The 24855-nt window shown below is 36.7% G+C and overlaps 2 protein-coding genes across 2 annotated transcripts; both read left to right on the top strand.

The window, feature by feature from the left end:
* Window positions 1-327: 327 nt before the first annotated feature.
* Window positions 328-3785, top strand: LOC147540421 (uncharacterized). The gene is made up of 4 exons (XM_086643807.1): window positions 328-1757; window positions 1831-1900; window positions 2771-3249; window positions 3371-3785. The coding sequence occupies exons 1-4, from the start codon at window positions 1338-1340 to the stop codon at window positions 3557-3559; spliced, it is 1158 nt and encodes a 385-aa protein (XP_086499933.1). The 5' UTR covers window positions 328-1337; the 3' UTR covers window positions 3560-3785.
* A 3859-nt stretch (window positions 3786-7644) lies between these two features.
* Window positions 7645-10944, top strand: LOC147540420 (calnexin homolog 1-like). Its single transcript, XM_086643532.1, has 6 exons — window positions 7645-7726; window positions 8249-8375; window positions 8463-8523; window positions 9067-9453; window positions 9792-10190; window positions 10300-10944. Coding segments are annotated over exons 2-5 (543 nt in total). The 5' UTR covers window positions 7645-7726; window positions 8249-8282; the 3' UTR covers window positions 9794-10190; window positions 10300-10944.
* The last annotated feature ends 13911 nt before the right edge of the window (window positions 10945-24855 follow it).

The raw sequence follows: 24855 nt of genomic DNA, 5'->3' as shown, positions 1-24855 counted from the left end.
AGATTTATAATGTGATTCAAATCAGACCCAAAAAAAAGGAAAAAAAAAAGGAAGAAAACCAAGTTGCCTAAGGGATAATCATGTGATCGGTCATCGGATGGTAGTTGTTCTAATAAATAGGAAAATTTTTAAAACTCCCCTACTAGAGGCACCTTCAAAACTCCCCTTTTCTATAAAATCATTTTAGGTACTAAACAAATAGAAAACCTCGAGATACAAAGGGATAATCATGTGATCGGATGGTTGTTGTTGATCCACGTAAGTCTTTACCAATTAAAAAAAGCGGGAAATGAGAATAAATTAGAGTAGGTCGTCTTTGTCTGACCTAACACAACCACCACCTAACATTCATACCCTTCATCCTTGTCATATTTTCTCTTCTTCTTCTTCTTCTTCTTCTTCTTCTTTTTTCTTGTTTGATTTCATTCAATCCTCCTAGATTACCCATTTCAGATTCATGGGTATGTATGTGCAGGTGGATGAGATCTGTTCATATTCAAGACAAAAAAAGAAAAAGAAACCCCACCCATCATCAAGTTTCCCTCTAGAGGAGTCTATTATCCTCCAAATTAATCATGATCTTTCTCACCAAATTAATCGAGAGCCTGATCATAAAATCCTAATCAATATCCATGGGTAAGGTATGATTAATCCAATTCTTATATCATCTCATCAATTCAATTTGGGGGTTGCTCTGTTTTTTCTATTGAAACTATACCCTCAAAGAGATCATCCATGAAGAGAAAGAAGAAAAAGAAGAAGAAGAGGTATTTCCATTGGTGGTGGTGATTAATGGTAGAAATCTTCTTGAGTTGACTTGGGGGGTTTCAGTTAAATTTAATGGGTATTTTACTTTCTCTTTCTCTCTCTTGATTCAGTTAAATTTAAGCATGGATGAGTTTACTAGTATTCTCTTTCTCTCTCTCTCTCTCTCTAAAAAAGATGAATCACCCACCACCAACTACTATTACATCCTCTGTTTGGCAAATAAAATATTATTACTCTGACCATGCATGTTGGATTCTATTGGCCTCACCTAAAGATGGTAGTTCAGGATAAAAACGTCTTCTTACAATATAGACGGCTCTGATGTACACAAAACATCAGTTCAAATCTTAGCCGTCGGATTCAAATGGCCTCACCTTATATAGGAACGTCAGCCTCTCCATTTCTTTTCCCACACCTCAGAAGAAGCAGAACGACTGAAGAAGAAGAAGAACAAGGAGAAAAGAGAGAGAGAGAAATTGGTTGAGTTCAGATTAATACTTCTGATTCTGGGTATTGATTTTTTTTCAAAATTACAAGATTTTTGAGGTTGAATTTCAAACTAGTAGTAAATGAGGAAATACAGGTTTGCTTTTGGAGTTGTTTTGGGTTTGATAGCTCTCTTTCCTACTACTAACCAATTATGCGGTTCAAATCTGGTATTAATTCGATTCCCCCAAAATTTCATCAATGTTCATGATCGAAATTATTCAGTTTTAGGTGTGATTGCTCTGTTTCCTACTATTAACCAGTTATGCGGTTCAAACCTGGTAAAAATTCAATTCCCCCCGAATTTCATCAATGTTCATAAACGAAACTATTCAGTTTTGGGTATGATTGCTCTGTTTCCTACTATTAACCAATTATGCAGTTCAAATCCGGTAAAAGTTCAATCCCCCTCAGATTTCATCGATGTTCATGATCGAAATTATTCAGTTTTTGGTATGATTGCCCTGTTTCCTACTATTCACCAATTACGCGGTTCAAATCTGGTAAGAATTCAATTCCCCCCAAATTTAATCAATGTTCATGACAGAAACTAATTGGTTTTGGGTTGTTAAACAGGTTTTTGATGAGACCTTTGAAGAATCATTTGAGGGGACATGGATTGTTACAGAGAATGATGGAGGTGGAGGTAATTTGTTGATTATTCTTTACTCAATATCATTCATATTAGTAAAAGATATATTGTATTATTGGATTTATATCAATTGATGGAATTTAGAGGTCGGTCTCTCCGCCATGATTGAGATAAGCTTACGAAATATAGTTAGAGCTCTACCTAATGTATCATAGATGTTAACAGCATATGATCATGTTAAGATCTTCGACTGTGAGCTCGAGCTTATTCAATCATTTTCCTTCTCCATTTCTAGAAAGGTTGTTTGAAGGTAGAGGATCGATATTGGTGGAGTTTGACAATGAAGTTGTATTCTAAGGCTCATTTGGCCCAACTCTTCTTGAATCCCCTTATCTACTTCACAAATGCTAAGTGCATTGTTAGATCACACTAATACATTTCCAACTTGTTGGTTAACTTGTAATATTCCCCATTGTTTGGGAGAGCAATCAGAGCCTAGGTTATAGGTGTGTTCTCAAGCTTAGTCAGTGTCTAGGCCTCTTTGGTGGGTTCATGAAGCTTTTACAAGGAACAAAACCCCGTATTTGTTGAACTTGGGCCAGGGTGTGAAAAACGCAGACAATAGCCATACCTGCTAAGGCTTGAGTTGTTCTAACTTCTTTGAGCAAGATGCACAAAAACAGTCCTTGTTTACTTGTATAAAGAACATATATTGTTGAATCAAGAATTCCGTATCTCTGGATACCAAATGTAAAATATTTTGGAGTTTCTTCACAAAAATTATTTCCGCTGTGAATTAAGTTCACGATACGTTTGTATATGATGAAATGAACATTTATGTAATACATGTAATTTTTCTTTAAACACGTGAAAGTAGATTCCTTGGAAGTTATGCTTAAAATGTATATGTATGTTGTATTTCAGGTGCACTTAAGCATGCCACAATGAGAGAGCTCAATAACCCATTCGAGCTTAATGGAAGTATTGATGGGAAGCAGAAGAAACATGCTAAATCAATGAATCGAGATGACTTTGAGCCGCCACCTCTAGTACCTGCAGAGATGACTTTGGATCCCGGTAATGAGAAGCCTGAGGATGGGGGCGAACGAGCAAAAATCCCAGACATAAACGCAATAAAGGCCGGTCATTGTGTGACACCAAAGAGCAAAATCCCCATCCGCGAGTCAATACTTGGCTGGTGCGAGCGGGAAAAGTCAAGGAAGGTAAGGAATCCAGCTCACATAGGAAAACGGCATTCGCCTCCAGTCGACAACCCAAACTACAATAGCATGCCGGAGGCTAAGGAGATTCCAAACCCTGACTACTATGAGCTTGAAAGACCTGATTTCGAGCCAATTGCTGCACTTGGAACTAAAAGTTGTACCACGGGAGATAGTATCAAGGTGAGTTGTTCTAGCCTTTTCGTACCTTTTAACTTGATATTTTTTGTGGTTATAGACGTTTGAGTTTCTTTCTCTATATATAACTCTAAAAATGAACATGGGGATACTTTTTTTTTTTCAGAGGAAAATGCATCACCTTCTATCCAAGCTTGTCGATTTCCTGAAGAAATTTCTATCCAAGCTTGTAGAATTTTTGAAGATGTTTAAGTATAAAGCCGAACTAATTTGTCGCTCCCAGACTACTACAATTTCAGTTACCATTTGCTATGGTCAGTTCTGCTTTTTCACTTGGAGCTATGAGATCAGATAATGACATGAGCCGAAGCACCAAAGATTTGCTCCTTCTGCATATATAATTCATATATGGTTTGCCTTTGTTCTTTCATTTACCATTTTTTGGGGTGAGTTTTCTTTTCGAGGGGAGATGGAACATTGTATGCAACATCGTGACTGCAAGTAGTGAGGAGATCCTGATACATACCGAGCGGAATCATGGAATCTGAAATTTGAAGCTCATGAGCACGAAAAATGAAAAACCTAAGGAAGCATTAACAAAATGAAAAGGCGAACGAATTTGTGCAAATTCTACATACACGAGAAGCTACTTCACGTCATTTTGAGGTTTGAGGCCGACGAGCGGTACTACAATTACCTCATTTACCATTTATTGTTGTACTTTTTGTATAAGTTTATCTCAGTGTGCTATATATTATATACGTTTGTAGCTTGTATACATCACAGGTTGGATTTGAAAAAAGAAATGAAAAAACAAGAAAAAAATTGAAACAGAAAAAAGGGAAAAAAAAACGAGTAACGATAGAGAACAAGAAAAACTAGACAGGCTCTGGACATACATTCTATGTGGCTTTCTGTGATTCGTGGTTTTAATAATTCTTATTCTAATCTACTAAACAACGAATCACAGAAAGCCACATAGGATGCCAGAGTCTGTCTAGTTTTTCTTGTTCCCTATCATTATTACAAAAAAATACTGTGTCGTAGTTAGATTGTTTGTGAGGGGATCATTTGTTTCATATGTGAATTTAGATGATACATCAAAATAAGTGTTAATTTTAATTAAAGTTTGTTAATGATGCTTAAACCGGTTAATGTGGGTGTGTTTGAGTTGAGATATTCATATTGTTTGATGATTTTGGTGTGCCATGAGTAGAGTCTCGTCACCCTTGGAAAAACAGAGATGAGAGACCTAGAAGGTAGAAACCAACTTGAAAATCACTAAAGAATAATATCATCTCATGGATTAACAGCTAGAAGCATCGTGAATAAACTTTCACCTCATAATCACAAAATAACAAACCCAAGTTAAAAACAATAAATTGTTGAACCATCACTAAATTTGAGTCAGGAAGTTGGGCTGGAGGCCCAATTTCTTGTATTTTTTTTGTTAAAAAGACAACCCATCTTTTTAACTAGCTAGGCCCCAAGTAAGTTATAAAAATAGGCTTGAAGGACATTTTTAAAAGCACCAACTTTTTAAGAGTCAAAAATACCCTTCATTCAATTAGAAATACCTAGTAATAATCTAACTAATAAATCAGGAACTTGAGTTTTTCTCATGAACGAACCGAGTTGGATTGTCGACGCCGATTAGAATTTCTGGGGTTTGAATCGATTTTGGCTATAAGATAGGTTGATGTTTTTAGGTTTTGGTGATTTAATCTATTTGCTTGTTGTTTGAAGAGGCTTTTAAGAGGTTTGATTTAGTTTTTGTTTCTAAATTTTAGAGAGAGAAAGTTTTATATACTTTCAATGGAAGGAGAATTTGATAGTGTTTCAAGGTATAATCCAACTTCTTCATTGCTTTATTTTCATTGAGTTATGAATGATGGATGACAATTTGTTAGTTTTGATGTTTATGTTCAAACTTATTTGTTGGATTTATATGGAAGTTGTGGAAGTATAGTTGATGCAAGCAATGTATTTGATAAAATGCTTGAAAGAGATGTTGTTGCTTGGAATGCAACGTTAGTTGGTTATACAAGACTTAGGTTGGTTGAAATAGCTATAAAGTTGTTAGATGAAATGCCTGTGAGAAATATTTTTTCTTGGACAATCATGATTGGTATTTATGTTCAAATTGAGAATTTCATGAAAGCTTTGGAAGTTTTTCGAAGAAATGTAAAATGATGGTGCTAGAGCTTATAAAATGACTATTATGAATTTGTAGGAGTTTTAGCTAGTTTTTCTATACAACATTCTATTAGACAATATATAATAATTTGTAACAAAATTCATGTTAAATCAATTCAAAAACTAATTTGCAAACCATTTGCATGACATTGCAAGGTGTTTGCAAGGCTCTGCAAGGTGTTCGCAAGGTTGTGCAAGGTATTTGCAAAAGTCATGCAAGGTGTTCGCAAGGCTCTGCAAGGTGTTCGCAAGGCGTTCGCAAGGCTCTGCAATTTGTTTGCAACGCTATCCAAGGTGTTTGCAAGGCTCTGCAAGGTGTTTGCAAGGCAGTGCAAAGTGTTTGCAAGGCAGTGCAAGGCGTTTGTAAGGTATTTTCTTAGACTAGGGTTAGGCTGGTCTTTTTATGAAATTGAAAATTACATAATTGCCATAAGGGAGGTGAAGCCTAAAAAACTTTGATGAATCATTTTTAACTAAATTCATAATTTCTTAGGGAGTTTTGGCCAAACTCGAGGATTTAAGTGGTATTCAATACTTTTTCTTTCCAATTGAAAAAAAAGGCCGGAAATAAGCAGATTGGTATTCAATACTTTTTCTTTCCAATTGAAAAAACAGGAAATTGGGCAGGAGACCCAATTTCTTGTATTTTTTTGTTAAAAAGACAACTCATCTTTTTAACTAGCTAGGCCCCAAGTAAGTTATAAAAATAGACTTGAAGGACATTTTTAAAGGCACCAACTTTTTAAGAGTCAAAAATACCCTTCATTCAATTAGAAATACCTAGTAATAATCCAACTAATAAATCAGGAACTTGAGTTTTTCTCATGAACAAACCGAGTTGGATTGTCGACGCCGATTAAAATTTCTGGGGTTTGAATCGATTTTGGCTATAAGATAGGTTAATGCTTTTAGGTTTTGGTGATTTAATCTATTTGCTTGTTGTTTGAAGAGGCTTTTAAGGGGTTTGATTTAGTTTTTGGTTCTAAATTCTAGAGAGAGAAAGTTTTATATACTTTCAATGGAAGGAGAATTTGATAGTGTTTCAAGGTATAATCCAACTTCTTCATTGCTTTATTTTCATTGGGTTATGAATGATGGATAACAATTTGTAGTTTTGATGTTTATGTTCAAACTTATTTGTTGGATGTATATGGAAGTTGTGAAGTATAGTTGATGCAAGCAATGTGTTTGATAAAATGCTTGAAAGAGATGTTGTTGCTTGGAATGCAACGTTAGTTGGTTATACAAAGACGTAGGTTGGTTGAAATAGCTATAAAGTTGTTAGATGGAATGCTTGTGAGAAATATTTTTTTCTTGGACAATCATGATTGGTATTTATGTTCAAATTGAGAATTTCATGAAAGCTTTGGAAGTTTTTCGAAGAAAAGTAAAATGATGGTGCTAGAGCTTATAAAATGACTATTATGAATTTGTAGGGGTTTTAGCTAGTTTTTCGATACAACATTCTATTAGACAAAATATAATAATTTGTAACAAATTTCATGTTAAATCAATTCAAAACTAATTTCATGTTAAATCAATTTGCATGGCATTGCAAGGTGTTTGCAAACCATTTGCAAGGTGTTTGCAAACCATTTGCAAGGTGTTTGCAAGGCTCTGCAAGGTGTTTGCAAGGCTCTGCAAGGTATTTGCAAAGCTTTGCAAGGCTCTGCAAGGTGTTCGCAAGGTTGTGCAAGGTATTTGCAAAAGTCATGCAAGGTGTTCGCAAGGCTCTGCAAAGTTTTTGCAAAGCTCTGCAAGGTGTTCGCAAGGCTCTGCAATTTGTTTGCAAGGCTATCCAAGGTGTTTGCAAAAACCATGCAAGGTGTTTGCAAGGCTCTGCAAGGTGTTTGCAAGGTATTTTCTTAGACTAGGGTTAGGTTGGTCTTTTTACTGAAATTGAAAATTACATAATTGCCATCAGGGAGGTGAAGCCTAAAAAACTTTGATGAATCCTTTTTAACCAAAATCATAATTTCTTAGGGAGTTTTGGCCAAATTCCCCTTGAAAAAAAAGGCCGGAAATAAGCAGATAGATCTTCATCACGTGGGGTTGGTGGTGTATAACTTAAATCCTCTGTTTTTCTCAATACTAATAAAATATTATTAGTCTGACCACGTTGGATTCAAATAGTCGAACTGAACACATTTCCGGCAACATGGTACTTCAAATCATAGCCGTCGGATTGAACTAACGACTTCTTACAAGTTACTTTATATAGGAACGTCAGCCTCCATTTCTCTTACACCACACCTCAGAAGAAGAAGAAGAACTAACGACTGAAGAAGAAGAAGAAAAGAGAGAGAGAGAGAACCATCTTACTTAGGTAAATAAATTCCCATTATGGGTATCCATTGTTTTTCAAGAATTTTTTAGATTGAATTTCAAAGTTTTTACTAGCATTTCTCATCTAAACCCATATTCAGAAAGATCTACTAAAAAAGTTTTAATGGCGGATCTACAAATATTTTTTTTCTTATACAAAGAGTAGATGAACTCTCTCTCTTCTTCCCCCCCCCCCCCCCCCCCCCCCTTTTCTTTTCTCTTCTCTCTCCAATTTCCCTCTCTTTCTCTATCTATCTAAGTTCCGGCTAAGGGGAGGGCCCATTCGCAGGAATCCTCGTCTGGTTTTACAGACCAAGGATCCTGGCGAGCCCACCCCTTTGCCGGAACTTAGATAGATAGAGAAACGCAGAGAGGAATTGAGATCATATTAGTTCTTCTGATTATGGGTATTGATTATTTTTTCCCTTTCTCAATTAGGTTGGGATCTTTGATTGTTGTTGAGTTCATAATATTACTTCTTCATTTTCTGATACTGGGTATTGATTGTTTTTCAAAATTACAGGTTTTTTTGAGGTTGAATTTCAAACTAGTAGTAAATGGGGAAGAAATACCAGTTTCCTTTTGGACTTGTATTGGGTTTGATTGCTTTGTTGGATCTTACTATTTTCCAATTATGCTCTTCAAATCTGGTAAGAACTCAATTTCATCAATGTTTATGAAAGTGTAAACCAATAAATTTGATATTTAATTAGTGATGGGTGGTTTGATTTAAACAGGTTTCTAATGAGTGCTTTAAAGAATCATTTGGGGGGACATGGATTGTTTCAGGATATGAAGGTAATTTGTTGGTTATTCTTTTTATTTAGAGTTCATTATTTCTTTTTCTGTTTTCATTACATAGAATGGAATGGATTTAATCTGTTATTAGTATTAAATTTCTTAATTGGGTATTTGTAAAATGACGGAAGAATTAAGAGGCCGATCTCCTTTTCCACCATGATTGAGATGAGCTTACAAAATATGGTTGAGCTTTACCCACTATACCATATAGATTTTAAAAACATATACTATATTCATGTTAATTAGATCTTTGACTGTGAGCTCCTCGAGCTCAGTGAATCACTTTCCTTCTCCATTTCTAGACAGATTGTTTGAAGGAAGAGGATCGATACTGGTGGATCGATACTGGTGGAGGAAATGTTTGGTACTTGTATTAAAAACATTTTGAAGTTTCTTTACAAAAATTATTTCCTTCTTGAAATAATCTCACGATAAGTTTGTATGCGAACATCTAAGTATTAAGTGTAATTTTTCTTAAAACACATGAAAGTGATTCCCTTGGCCGTTACGCTTAAAATGTATATGTATGTTGTATTTCAGGTGCACTTAAACATGCCACAATGAGAGACCTCAATAACTCATTCACTCTTAAAGGCAGATTTGTTGTGCTACAGTTTGAGATTCGTCTCCAAAAGGGACTTGAATGTGGTGGTGCAGATCTAAAATACCTTAATCCTCAACATGGTGGATGGAAACCAGATAAATTTGATAACAAATCTTTGTACTCACTCATGTTTGGACTTGATAAATGTGGGTCGAATAAGGTTCGCTTTGTTTTGAAGCAGAAGAACCCAAGGAGTGGGGAGTACGTCGAACACCATCTTAAGTTCCCTCCGACTACCCCCTTTGACAAACTCTCCCATGTCTATACTGCGATTTTGAAGCCTAACAATGACTTGGTGTTTCTTATTGATGGGAAGCAGAAGTGTGAGAATAGTCCCACATTGGACAATGGGATTCTAGCAACCAAGAATATAAGGTCAAGGTCCTCTCCACTCATTGCCAATTGGTTTTGAGTTGGATGGCCACAAACTTAACATGGTATCAGAGCTAGGCCCACACGTGATAGGTAAAAAGCCACACGTGCTCCACGTCGCCCGAAGAAATACACGTGTTAGGGTCAAAGAACCCTACACGTGAGGGGGCGTGTGAGAATAGTCCCACATTGGACAATGGGATTCTAGTAACCAAGAATATAAGGTCAAGGTCCTCTCCACTCATTGCCAATTGGTTTTGAGTTGGATGGCCACAAACTTAACAAGAAGAAACATGCTAATTTTCTGAACGGAGATGACTTTGAGCTACCTCTCGTACCTGCAAAGACAATTTCGAATACTAATGACAAGAAGCCTGAGGATTGGGATGAACAAGCAAAAATCCCAGACCTAGAAGCAGTAAAGCCTGGCCACTGTGAGACACTAAAGAGCAAGAGCCCCATCCGTGAGTCAGTACTTAGCTGGTGCGAGCGGGAAAATTCAAGGAATGTAAGGAATCTGGCTCACAGAGGAAAATGGCATTCGCCACCGTTTGACAACTCAAACTACAATGGCGTGCAGAAAGCTAAGGAGATTCCCAATCCTGACTACTATGTGCTTGACAAGCCTTATATTGAGAATACTGCAGCTATTGGAACTAAAAGTTGTACGACCGGAGATGGTATCAAGGTGAGTTGTTCTAGCCTTTTCGTCCCTTTAACTCGTTGCTTTGTGATTATAGTCTTTTGAGTTTATTTCTCTATATATAACTAACTTTGGGGATAATTTTTTTTTTCAGAAGAAGATACTTGACCTTCTGTCCAAACTTTTCGAATTCTTGAAGATGTTCAAGTATAAAGCCGAACTAACTTGGCGCTCCCAGACTGCTATAATTTCAGTTACAATTTGCTATAATCAGTTTTGCTTTTTCACTTGGACCTATGAGATCAGATAATGCATGAGCCAAAGCACCAAAGATTTGCTCCTTCTGCATACATAATTTCGTATATGGTTTGCCTTTGTTCTTTCATTTACCATTTTTTGGGGTGAGTTTTCTTTTCGAGGGGAGATGGAACATTGTTTACAACATCGTGACTGCAAGTAGTGAGGAGATCCTGATACATACCGAGCGGAATCATGGAATCTGAAATTTGAAGGTCATGAGGACGAAAAATGAAAAACCTAAGGAAGCATCAACAAAATGAAAAGCCGAATGAATTTGTGGAAATTCTACATACACGAGAAGCTACTTGACGTCATTTTCAGTTTTGAGGCCGTCGGTGCTACGATTACCTCATTTACCATTTATTGTTGTATTTTTTGTACAAGTTTATCTCAGTGTGCTATATATAACACTCCTATGTGTTTGTAGCTTGTATAACATCACAGGTTAGATTTGAGAAAAGAAAAATGAAAAAAAAAAAACTGAAAAGGAAAAAAGTACCGTCATAAGTTAGATTGTAAGTGAAAATTAGGTACCAAGAGTATGTTTTTTTGTTTGTGAGGGGATCATTTGTTTCATATAATGAATGTAGATGATATATAAGAATGAGTGTCGATTTTAATTAAAGTTTGTTAATGATGCTTAAACTGGTTAATGTGGGTAAAATTGAGTTGATTTTAATTAAAGTTTGTTTGATGATTTTGGTGTGCCATGAGTAGAGTTTCGTCACCCTTGGAGAAACAGAGACCTAGAAGGTAGAAACCAACTTGAAAATCACTCAAGAATAAGATGATGTCATGGATTAACAGCTAGAAGCATCGTGAATAAACTTTCACCTCATAATCAGAAATAACAAACCCAAGTTAAAAACACTAAATTGTTGAACCGGTTAATTAACATCACTAAATTTGAGTTGTATTCAATACTATTTTCTAATAAAATAATCTAATGGTTTTTATTAAGCAACATAAGCCATCAAAGATCTGGACTTTTGTCTTTCCAATTAAAAAAAGGCGGGAAATAAGCAGAGAGATCTTTATCACCTGGGGTTGGTGGTATATAATTTAGATCCTCTCTTTTTCAAAATATTATTATTAGTCTGACCAAGTTGGCCCGGAGACTCAAGACTAATCCGGACGCTATATATGCTAAACTCATCAAAGACAAATACTTTCCCAACTCTGATACTCCGGGCCGTGCTAAAACCAATCACTCTTGGATCTGGAAAAACATCAGGAAACACTACAACTTAATTGAAGATCTCTCAGTTTGGGAAGTACATTCGGGAAAGGATATCAATATATGGGAAGATAATTGGATCCTTGAAACGGACAGAACTTTGGTGAACAACAATAACTCTACTTTAATCAAGGTCTCTCAGCTCATTACGAACAATAAATGGGATGTAGATACTCTCAATGCTAACTTTGATACCAACATCCAAAACCTCATCAAGGCCATCCCAGTGAATACAGAAGGCAAGGACCAACTCAAATGGAAACTTTCTAAATCCGGAAAATTTACGGTTGCTTCGATGTATCAGCACTTAAGTACTAGTAATATTAACCAGAATTCCAACTCTAGGAACTGGAAGTTCATATGGTCTCTCCCGGCTATTCCCATATCAAAATCTTCATCTGGAAGATTTGCAATAAAGCTCTCCCAGCTAGAGAAAGAATAGGGAAATATATTGATAATAATACGAATTGCCCTAACTGCACAGCTAACGAATCTATTGAACATGCCCTATTACACTGTGCCATAGCGAAGAACATATGGTTCCACTATAATATCATATCTGAGAACATTCAGACCATTGAGGAATGCATCTTCTCTTGGGAAGAAAAACCAGATCTATGTTATACCGTTGAAAATATACACTTCTCTACCATCTTCTGGATCTTATGGAAAATGCGATGCGACCACTCCTTTCAGCATGAAATCAACGATCTACCGAAAATCATCAAAATGATAGAAAATTTCCCGAAAATAAACAAAAAACCAGTGACAAAAAAATAAAAAACCTTGGAAAAATGGCATCCGCCGACCAATGAATTTATTAAGATAAATGTTGATGCTTCCTTTTTAAATTTAACATCCAATGTGGGCTCATGATGTTGATGCGAAATTCATAGAAGCAAAGGTCCAATCTACTAGAGCCAGAAACAGCGAAGAATGTGAAGCCATGGCGATCCTCTTCGGATTGGAATGGGCAAAAGCCAAGAATAACAAATCAATAATCATAGAAAGCGACAATATCAACCTTATCAAACATCTCCGCAACAAACACCATTCTATTCACTGGCAATCCTTGATTCACATCAGTAAAATCAGAGAAAGCTGTAAAGACTTTGAAGCGGTTCAATTCCAATACACAAGAAGAGAATCAAACTCGCACGCAGACAAATTAGCTAGATGGGCAAGGAAGCGCAATTAAAGCAAAATGTGACAAAATATGGCTTTTGGTTAGGAAGAACACTATTTAGTAAAGGCAGTGCGTTAGAAAGGTCAATTTATGTATTTGCTTTTCCTTTACCAAATTAGTTTAAGAGGACGTTATAAGGATCATTTAATAATAGTGCCGAAATAGAAGGACTTAAATAAAAATTAATAATAAATCTAATATTTTATTCACTTCTAGTTTCTCTCACATAAACAACCAAAACCCTAATATCGTCACTACTATCAACATCACCATTAGTATTAAAAAACTTACAAAGTTTACCATCACTATAGTTTTAGTTTCGAACCTTTAATGATGCCTCAAGATCTCATGGATGAGGAACCACCGTTAATGAAGGATATTCTCTTCTCTCTCTTTTGGTCCAAAATAATTTGATGGGAGGGACCAAAGTATAAATTTGGAATATTTTTAAAAAAATGTTTATCCCTCCTTATTCTAAAAAGAGTGCTCTCTCTATCTAATGCACTTTGCTAAAAAATGCTCTTCCTATACCAAAATCTCAAAATATCTCTTTTATTTTAGTTGACATGTATTGTAAGAAGGCTTTGATCCTTGCTATAATAGTTGAAAAAATAAATAAAAAAAAAGTCTGACCACGTTGGATTCAAATAGTCCAACTGAACACATTTCCAGCAACATGGTACTTCATTACTTCAACAAAAAAAAAAAAAAAAAACATGGTACTTCATTTCATAGCCGTCGGATTGAACCCCCACGTTGGTGGTATTTTACTTTCTCTCTCTATATCTCTCTTGATTAAGTTAAATTTAGGCATGGATGGAGTTCACTATTTCTCTTTCTCTCTCTTCAAAAATGAATAGCTCAACTACTATTACCAAAATAAAATATTATTACTCTGACCATGTTGGATTCAAATGGCCTAACCTTAAGATGTTAGTTCAGGACAAAAACGTCTTCTTACAATATAGACGGCTCTGATGTACACAAAAACATCAGTTCAAATCTTGGCCGTGGGATTTAACTAACGACTTCTTACAAGTTACTTTATATAAGAACGTCAGCCTCCATTTCTCTTACACCACACCTCAGAAGAAGAAGAAGCAGAACTAACGACTGAAGAAGAAGAAGAAAAGAGAGAGAGAGAGAGAGAGAGAGAACCATCTTACTTAGGTAAATAAATTCCAATTATGGGTATCCATTGTTTTTCAAGAATTTTTTAGATTGAATTTCAAAGTTTTTACTAGCATTTCTCCTCCTCTAAACCCATATTCAGAAAGATCTACTAATGGAGTTTTAATGGCGGATCTCTTTAAATATTTTTTCTTCTAGAAAGAGTAGATGAACTCTCTCTCTCTCTCTTCTTCCCTCCTTTCTTTTCTCTTTTCTCTTCTCTCTCCAATTTCCCTCTCTTTCTCTATCTATCTAAGTTCAGGCTAAGGGGAGGGCCCATTCGCAGTAATCCTCGTCTGGTTTTACAGACCAAGGATCCTGGCGAGCCCACCCCTTTGCCGGAACTTAGATAGATAGAGAAACGCAGAGAGGAATTGAGATCATATTAGTTATTCTTCTGATTATGGGAATTGATTATTTTTTCCCTTTCTCAATTAGGTTGGGATCTTTGATTGTTGTTGAGTTCATAATATTACTTCTTCTTTTTCTGATACTGGGTATTGATTGTTTTTCAAAATTACAGGTTTTTTTTTGAGGTTGAATTTCAAACTAGTAGTAAATGGGGAAGAAATACCAGTTCCCTTTTGGACTTGTATTGGGTTTGATTGCTTTGTTGGATCTTACTATTTTCCAATTATGCTCTTCAAATCTGGTAAGAACTCAATTCCCCCCCCCCCCCCCCCCCCCCCCCTCCCAAATTTCATCAATGTTTATGAAAGAAAAACCAATAAATTTGATATTTAATTAGTGATGGGTGGTTTGATTTAAACAGGTATCTAATGAGTGCTTTAAAGAATCATTTGGGTGGACATGGATTGTTTCAGGAAATGATGGATATGAAGGTAATTTGTTGGTTATTCTTTTTATTTAGAGTTCATTAATTCTTTTTCTGTTTTCATTACATAGAATGTAATGGATTTAATCTGTTATTAGTATTAAATTTCTTAATTGGGTATTTGTAAAATGACGGAGAATATAGAGGCCGATCTCCTTTTCCACCATGATTGAGATGAGCTTACAAAATATGGTTGAGCTATACCCACTATACCATATAGATTTTAAAAACATATACTATATTCATGTTAATTAGATCTTTGACTGTGAGCTCCTCGAGCTCAGTGAATCACTTTCCTTCTCCATTTCTAGACAGATTGTTTGAAGGAAGAGGATCGATACTGGTGGAGGAAATGTTTGGTACTTGTATTAAAAATATTTTGAAGTTTCTTTACAAAAATTATTTCCTTCTTGAAATAATCTCACGATAAGTTTGTATGCGAACATCTAAGTATTAAGTGTAATTTTTCTTAAAACACATGAAAGTGATTCCCTTGGCCGTTACGCTTAAAATGTATATGTATGTTGTATTTCAGGTGCACTTAAATATGCCACAATGAGAGACCTCAATAACTCATTCACTCTTAAAGGCAGATTTGTTGTGCTACAGTTCGATATTCGTCTCGAAAAGGGACTTGAACGTGGTGGTGCAGATCTAAAATACCTTAATCCTCAACATGGTGGATGGAAACCAGATAAATTTGATAACAAATCTTTGTACTCAATCATGTTTGGACTTGATAAATGTGGGTCGAATAAGGTTCGCTTTGTTTTGAAGCAGAAGAACCCAAGGAGTGGGGAGTACGTCGAAGAACACCATCTTAAGTTCCCTCCGACTGCCCCCTTTGACAAACTCTCCCATGTCTATACTGCGATTTTGAAGCCTAACAATGACTTGGTGTTTCTTATTGATGGGAAGCAGAAGAAACATGCTAATTTTCTGAACGGAGATGACTTTGAGCTACCTCTCGTACCTGCAAAGACAATTTCGAATACTAATGACAAGAAGCCTGAGGATTGGGATGAACAAGCAAAAATCCCAGACCTAGAAGCAGTAAAGCCTGGCCACTGTGAGACACTAAAGAGCAAGAGCCCCATCCGTGAGTCAGTACTTGGCTGGTGCGAGCGGGAAAATTCAAGGAATGTAAGGAATCTGGCTCACAGAGGAAAATGGCATTCGCCACCGATTGACAACTCAAACTACAATGGCGCGCAGAAAGCTAAGGAGATTCCCAATCCTGACTACTATGTGCTTGACAAGCCTTATATTGAGAATACTGCAGCTATTGGAACTAAAAGTTGTACGACTGGAGATGGTATCAAGGTGAGTTGTTCTAGCCTTTTCGTCCCTTTAACTCGTTGCTTTGTGATTATAGTCTTTTGAGTTTATTTCTCTATATATAACTAACTTTGGGGATAATTTTTTTTTTCAGAAGAAGATACTTGACCTTCTGTCCAAACTTTTCGAATTCTTGAAGATGTTCAAGTATAAAGCCGAACTAACTTGGCGCTCCGAGACTGCTATAATTTCAGTTACAATTTGCTATAATCAGTTCTGCTTTTTCACTTGGACCTATGAGATCAGATAATGCATGAGCCAAAGCACCAAAGATTTGCTCCTTCTGCATACATAATTTCGTATATGGTTTGCCTTTGTTCTTTCATTTACCATTTTTTGGGGTGAGTTTTCTTTTCTAGGGGAGATGGAACATTGTTTACAACATCGTGACTGCAAGTAGTGAGGAGATCCTGATACATACCGAGCGGAATCATGGAATCTGAAATTTGAAGGTCATGAGGACGAAAAATGAAAAACCTAAGGAAGCATCAACAAAATGAAAAGCCGAATGAATTTGTGGAAATTCTACGTACACGAGAAGCTACTTGACGTCATTTTCAGGTTTGAGGCCGACGGTGCTACGATTATCTCATTTACCATTTATTGTTGTATTTTTTGTATAAGTTTATCTCAGTGTGCTATATATAACACTCCTATGTGTTTGTAGCTTGTATAACATCACAGGTTAGATTTGAGAAAAGAAAAATGAAAAAAAAAACTGAAAAGAAAAGGAAAAAAGTACTGTCATAAATTAGATTGTAAGTGAAAATTAGGTACCAAGAGTATGTTTTTTTGTTTGTGAGGGGGGATCTTTTGTTTCATATAATGAATGTAGATGATATATAAGAATGAGTGTCGATTTTAATTAAAGTTTGTTAATGATGCTTAAACTGGTTAATGTGGGTAAAATTGAGTTGATTTTAATTTGTACTATTTGTGTATTTTGCTCTAGGACGGGATGATAACCGAATTCTTTGATTCCGTGGGAGGGGTTTCGTCAATTCCGTTGAGACGCAGTCTAAGAGATTGGGAAGTTGATGACTTCAATCGATTAATGTCTTGTCTGGGTAGCTTTTCATTATCCAACGCCGCGGACGTGAAGGAATGGACGAATTCGAAGAATAAGGAACTCTCCGTTAAGTCTTGCTATGAGGTCTTGTCTAACTTCTCTGGCCGAGAGTCTAAGGTTTACTTGGATGTATGGAGACGGAACGTTCCTCAGAGGGTCTCTTTCTTTCTTTGGGCGGCGTGTTTAGAGCGGGTTCCTACTATTGACTTGTTGAGAAAGCATGGATGTTCCACCCCCAACAGGTGTCCGATGTGCAAGAAAGATGAGGAGTCAAGCTCGCACCTTTTTATTCATTGTGATATATCGTACAATGTTTGGCAGTATTTCATAGCCTCTTTGGGGGTGTCGTGGGTTACCCCAGCTTCAGTTGTAGACCTCTTGGCAACGTGGGGAGGGCTAAAAGGGAGAAATCCGATCATAAACATGATCCCTAAGGCTATTCTTTGGGCACTTTGGAACTCTAGGAACTCAGTCATCTTCTCCGACAAGCCGGGGACTGTGGAAGATATAATTTTTTCAGCTAAGTGTCTTGTCTTTCATTGGAGCCGAAACAATCCGAGGGCTAAATATAGATCGTTTTCGGACATAGTGGGGCATTGGGGGGCTTTCATTTCATCGATGTAATATCGTTGGGGGTAGTTTTTGGTTTCGCTGTTTTGTTTCTTTGTTTTTTCCCTCTTTCTTTTTTCAGTTTCGCCGCCTTGGCTTGTTCATATTTTGTCCCTCTTTCTTTATAATTCAATCACATTATTCAAAAAAAAAAAAAAAAAAAAAAAAATAATTCTTCTCTGTTCAAGATGCTATTTCCATTTCAAACATCTTGGACAACAACTCTATTGATTCAAGCAATCTGTTATTTTTTTTTAGAGAGAGAGAGAGAGGGGAGAGAGCGATTAGTTTTGTGGGTTATGTCGATAGAGAAAAGGGCGACGTCTGTTTTGGGCGTGGATTTACTTTTTGGGTTATTTCCCTAATGGCCCCCTACTTTGTGACCAGCTTCCCGCCTGGCCCCCCACTTTACGAGAAATACCCATATGGCCCCCTTCCGTTATAACACCGTTACTCTCTCTCTTCCATTTCTTTTCTCTCTCCTCCAACATGTTTTCTCTCTCTGCCACCTCGTCAAAACCAGCCACCTCATCACCTTCTCCAGCAAGGTCGCCGGCCGGCCAAATTTCCGGCCGGCGACCTTCAAATATAAAAAAAAAAATTCTTTTTTTCTCTCTCTTCTCTCTCTCTCTAAAAAAAAACATTTTTTTTTTAATTCTCTCTCCTCCCTCTCTTCTTCTTCTTCTTCTCTTCTCTCTCTCTTCTTCTTCTTCTTCTTCTTCTTCTTCTTCTTCTTCTTCTTCTTCTTCTTCTTCTTCTTCTTCTCTTGTCTCTCTCTTCTTCTTCTTTCTCTCTTGAGACTCAACACATAAGCCAAATAGAGTTTTTTTTAAGTTTTGCATTGGAGATGCTCTCAAGATGCTATTCCCATTTCAAACATCTTGGACAACAACTCTATTGATTCAAGCAATCTGTTTTTTTTTAGAGAGAGAGAGAGAGGGGAGAGAGCGATTAGTTTTGTGGGTTCTGTTGATAGAGAAAAGGGCGACATCTGTTTGGGGCGTGGATTTACTTTTCTGGATATGATCTGGACAGTTGAAAGGATCAATGGTCCAGATCTTTTTTGAGCAGATGAACTGAAAGCTAAACGCGGGTAAGTGAGGGATCAAAATATAAAATTTGAAAGTTCAGACAATCATGTGCTCTCCGCCACGTGTAAGCCTCTCATTGAGTCGCTTTATAGTGGCTCTGGCTCCAAACAGCACTGCTGAATTCTAATAGGATATGTTTGGCCTTTTGAGAACCATCATTTCTCACCAACTTCCAACTCATTTAGTCACTGCTCTTATTTGAAAATATACGATGAAATGTGCTTCTCCTTATCTATTTTACATGACGCATCATCAATCAAAATCATCAGTAGCTTTCAAAGGAAGTCCTTTCACCAACTCCTAATCACCAACTCCTAATCACAACTACCACTCCATAAATACTCCCACAATTCGATTCTTTTCGCTTACCTCTCTCTCTCTCTCTCTTTCTATTCTCTCTCCTCTCTCGCTCTATAGTTTCTTGTAAATTCTAGCTTATAAATAGGGGTTTTATTCAAAATTTGAGGATTTTGAGATCGAATTTTCAAGTAGTAATGGTGAAATATCATCTAGTATTTTCTTTAGCAGCTTTTCTAGGTTTAGCTAGTGTTTTTGGGTTAAGCGATCCCCTTGATGTAAGAACAACTTTCACCCCCCCTCCTCCCCAAAATTTCATCACAAACAACAACAACACGCGGAAGGGTAATTATATGGAAATTCCCAACCTTGACTACTGTGAGCTTAAAAAGCCTACTCATCATTTCGATCAACATAAGATATTTGATGACCTTCTATCCAACCTTGTCGATTTCTTGAAGATGTGCAAGTATGATCTCAAACTGACTCGTCGATCCGACACTACTATTATTATTTCAGTTACCATTTGCTACGATGACTTGTGCATTTTCACTTGGAGCTATGAGATCTAGAAAAGGCTACTGAATTTGCTGCCTGAAGGTTTCATAAACTTGGAGATATGAGATCTAGAAAGAAAGAATCTCGTAAGTTACCATTTACCGTTTATTGTCGTAAGTTAAATTTGACAAAAAAAAAAATGAAAAAAGAAAGAAAGAATCTCATAAGTTAGATTTGACAAAAAAAAAAATGAAAAAAGAAAGAAAGAATCTGGTAAGTTAAATTTGACAAAAAAAAAATGAAAAAGGAATCTCATAAGTTAAATTTGTATGTGTGAATACTAGGTATTAGCCTTGTTTCACATATTTCGTTTGTGAGGTGATTAATTGTTTTATATATTTTGTTTGCAAGGGGATGATTTGTTTGCCTATGTAAATTTAGATGATATATCAGAGTAAGTGTTAATTTAATTAAAGTTTGTTGATAATGCTTAAAGTGGTTAATGTGGATGATTTTGAGTTGAGGTATTCATTGCTTGATGATTTTGGTGTGCCATGAGTGGAGTTCATCGCCTTTAAAATATAACATCTGCTTAGATATCATACATCATTGAACATATATCAAAACATCATTTGGTTGATTTCAACTTGCCTAGATTATTCAATTTCCTAGGGTTGAAATCACAGGGGAAACAAAAAAAAAAATCAAAATTTTCACTTATTTCGGATTTCTCAAATTATTTAGTTTTCCGAAGTTGAAATTGGTGGGTAAAAACCGATTTTCACCAATAATTCAGTTTGTTGCGATCGAAATTTGCAAGCAAAGTCGGTTGAACTCAACCGAGAATTTTAGTATAATTACTTGGAGTTTGAATCATGTCCAAAAATCATTTTGGTAGAGAATTTTGACATTTCCTTAATTGTTTTAGGTGTCCCTTCACCCATGGTAGTTGACACAAAAATGCACTTTGTAACTCTTGATGATTCCATGAAATGAAGATGTTGTTTAGGGATTTGTATTTGAGAGATGTAGGATTTGAGATGATTTTGAGAGAAACACAAGAAATGACCTACAAAATTGAAGAAGCATAGATTCCTTTCGGTTATGCTTTTGGTCAACTTGTTTTGTCTCATTAGGTGCATTAGCTTTGGGGCAAGAGCCCAAATACAATTGTAGCGGTTAGATATGGTGATTTATATTAACTTGGAGATAATCCAATGGTTTTTTATTAAGCCACGGAAGCCATAACAGATCTAGACTTTTTATCCAATTTAAAAAACAGCGGGAAAGAAAGCAGAGATCTACCGCCTGCCTGCCTAAATCTCACAGTAATAAGTCGTCTATATGTCATTTCAGATCTTCATTCATGGGTATGCTATGTACTACTAGATGAGCAGCTCTGTAAAAATGTCACAAGAAGAAGAAGATGAAGAAGAAGAAGAAGAAGAAGGGTTCATTTGTTACCGACTCTCTGTTTCTCTCTCTAGTAAAAGAATCTTATTCCACCTACGATTTCATTTGGGATTTGGGGTAGGTAAGTCGCTTTCAGGCCAAAATTTAAATATTTTAGTATTACTTTGACCGACTTATACCGATAATGGTCAGGACGGCAATTCGACGGATGTAATTTCACGAAAAAGATGAGTTCAAAAATTGACCGTCCGATGATTGAAACCACGCAAAATCTTGTCAATTTCCTGCTATATAAACCTCACTCGCCCTCCTATTTTTTCCTCACAACTCAAAAAGAAAGATAAGAAGAAGAAGAAGAAGAAGAAGAAGAAGATAATTCAGGTAAAGAAATTACAGGTTGAGTTGAGATCTTTAGATTAGTAGTTCTTCTTCTTCTTATTCTGACTATGGGTTTTGATTGTTTTTCAAAATTACAGGATTTTGAGATCGAAATTCAAAGTAGTATTAATGGTGAAATACCAAATTCCTTTACGAGCTTTTCTGGGTTTGATTGCTTTATCTACTATTTTTCGGTTATGCGATCCGATTGTGGTAAGAACTCAATTTCCCACCAAATTTCATCACACAAAAACTCATAAATTGGATTAGTTAGTAATGGGTTGGGTTTGATTTAAAATGCAGGTGGTGTTTAATGATTTCTTCTTACAAGAACCATTTGTGAAGAGATTGAATGATGGATATGAAGGTAATTTGTTGGTTATTCTTTACTCATAATCATTCTAATTCTCTGTTTTCATTTCCTCAATTAATGGATTTAATATGTGGTTATTAAATTTCCTAATCGGGCATTATTAAATTTTATGGTTTGATTTAAATCAGTTGCTAGAATAAGAGCTTGATTTTTGGGATTTACAGAATAGGTAATTCATTTAGGTCTTCTTTTTGAACCATGATTGAGTTGGGCTCACATAATACAGTTTAACCTCTACTAGTATAGTTTCGCCTAATCTTATATATCCTAATTTTGGATTTGGAGAGAGAGTTTAGAGGCGACTGAGTGTTAGGATATTTAGTGAGCTATAAATATTAAAACCCTTGAAAAATCTTTGTAATCTTGTTCTTCATTCGTGGTGACAATCAGCGGGTCATTGCTCGCCGTGAAGTAGGTCTCACTAACCAAACCACCAAAGTCTCTTGTGTTCGTGTGATTGTTTACTTCCATTCTTGTTTTTCTTGGTTTCCTTGTTCTTCGTCGTAACATGGTAAAATATTTCTAAGTTCACCATATCATGTTAGGATCATCAATTGTTAAGTAGATAAAGCTCATATTATTGTTGTGTGAGCTCGATCTCATTGATACGTTTTCCTTCTTGTTTCTAGATAGATTGTTTGAGTTTATAATAAAACTGTAATTTAAGGCTCATTCCGCCCCACTCTTCTTGAATTCGATCATCTTGTGAAGTTTAATAAACCGAGAGAGGGAGATAGATCGAATGATCTATCTACTGTTAATGGTGAGAAAGAGAGAAACCGAGTGAGAGGAGAAGAGGGAAAGAGATAAGTGAGAAATGTTTCTCTTGTATTCAAAAATGTATTATGGTTACAAGTATATATAGTTTATGATATAGTTAAGATATTCAAAGATACACAAGATACAAATCTAAGTTTGTTATTTGACTAAGTCTATGGGTCTTCTCTTGGGTGTTCGACCGGGTTGTTGATCCGACCATGTGGGTCGGATATATGATCCGTGATACTCCCCCTCAAGTTGTAGCAGGAATGGAGAGAATGCCCAACTTGTTAATGATCTTCTTGAAGGCATCTCCACCTAATGGTTTGGTGAAGACATCAGCTAGTTGTTTCGTTGTAGGAGTAAAATTTGTAGCAATCAACTTTGTTTTGATCTTCTCACGGACCAGGTGACAATCGATTTCTATATGTTTCGTGCGTTCGTGAAAAACAGGATTGTCGGCAATATGTAGGGCAGCTCGATTGTCACAATAAACGGACATAGGAGATGAATGATCAAAACCAAGATCATGAAGTAGAAATTTAAGCCATTGAAGTTCACATGTAAGAGAGGCCAAAGCTCTATATTCAGCTTCGGCCGAAGATCTTGCAACAGTGGATTGTTTCTTTGATTTCCACGAGAGTGGACTAGAACCTAAAAAGGTGATATAACCGGTTGTAGAACGACGAGAAGTGGGACAACCAGCCCAATCAGAGTCGCTGTAACCAGTGACGTGAAGAGGGCTAGAAGAAGAAAGAAGAATACCGTGACTTAAAGAGCCTTTTAGGTAGCGGAGAACTCTATGTGCGGCCTCAAGGTGAGAATTGTGAGGAGATTGCATGAATTGACTGAGGTTATTAACAGCATATGTGATGTCGGGACGGGTTACCGTGAGATAAATGAGACGACCAATTAAGCGTCGATAAATTGTTGGGTCCGGTAATGGAGTTCCATTATCAGGTCCGAGACGAGATTTTTGTTCCATCGGAAAGGCGGAAGGACGGGCAGCCGTTAACCCAGAGTCTTCAAGTATGTCAAGGGTGTATCGTCTTTGACATAAAAAAATCCCTTTGGAGGAACGGGAGACCTCAATTCCAAGAAAATATTGAAGTTTTTCGAGGTCCTTGAGAGAGAACGTAGTGTCAAGAAATATTTTTAGATTGGAAATAGCATTTGTGTTTGTTCCCGTTATGATAATGTCGTCAACGTAAACTAAGACATAAAGAGAAATAGAGCCCTTGGAATAGGTGAATAAGGAATAATCTGCAAGAGATTGAACAAATCCTCGTGTGAGTAAGGCAGAAGAGAACTTAGAGAACCAATGGCGAGAAGCCTGTTTGAGGCCATAGAGTGATTTGTTGAGTTTACATACACGATTCTCCCCCTTAAGCAAAAATCCGGGAGGTGGTTTCATAAAGACTTCCTCATCCAAATCGCCTTGTAGGAAGGCATTATTAACATCTAATTGATGTAAAGACCAACCTTTAATGGCGGCAATAGAGAGAAGAGCACGAACTGTTACTAGTTTAGCAACTGGAGCAAAGGTGTCATTATAATCCAAACCTTCAATTTGGGTATATCCATTTGCCACTAGACGGGCTTTGTAACGTTCGATTGAACCGTCGGATTTATGTTTGATTTTGTAGACCCATTTACAACCAATGGGTCTCTTTCCGGGAGGAAGATCGACTAATGTCCAAGTATTGTTAGATTCCAAGGCTTGAACTTCTTTGGCCATGGCCTCGCGCCAATGAGGCGAGGTCATAGCTTGAGTGAAATTACGAGGTTCTATCGTTGTGAGTACTGAAGTAAGAAACACACGATGAGGAGCAGAAAAGGAATCAAAAGAAATGAAATCGGAAAGAGGATAAGTGATATCATTTTTTGAAGAAGGAGCGGAAGATGGGAGGGCGGTACATACATAATCATGAAGATGAGATGGTGGCCGGCGATCTCGCCGAGGCCGAGAGGTTGATGAGGTGGCAGCAGGACACGTAGACTCGGTAGGTAGAGAAGGATTAGTGTTGGCTGATTCAGGAGGCAAGGTGGGAGTGCCTGCAGAGGAGCCCGAAACAGGAGAGGTCATGTGTGAGGTGTTATCCAAACGTGGAGTGCCTATAGCAGGCGTTTTATTGTCCAGGGAAGTGGGGGACACTG

This window comes from Eschscholzia californica, unplaced genomic scaffold, assembly GCF_041429995.1.
Source record: "Eschscholzia californica isolate CP2 unplaced genomic scaffold, dmEscCali1.0.p SCAF_5, whole genome shotgun sequence".
In the NCBI taxonomy this organism is placed as follows: Eukaryota; Viridiplantae; Streptophyta; class Magnoliopsida; order Ranunculales; family Papaveraceae; genus Eschscholzia; species Eschscholzia californica.
The sequence above is the reverse complement of the archived record's forward strand: the minus strand, read 5'-3'. Positions and strand labels throughout refer to the sequence as shown.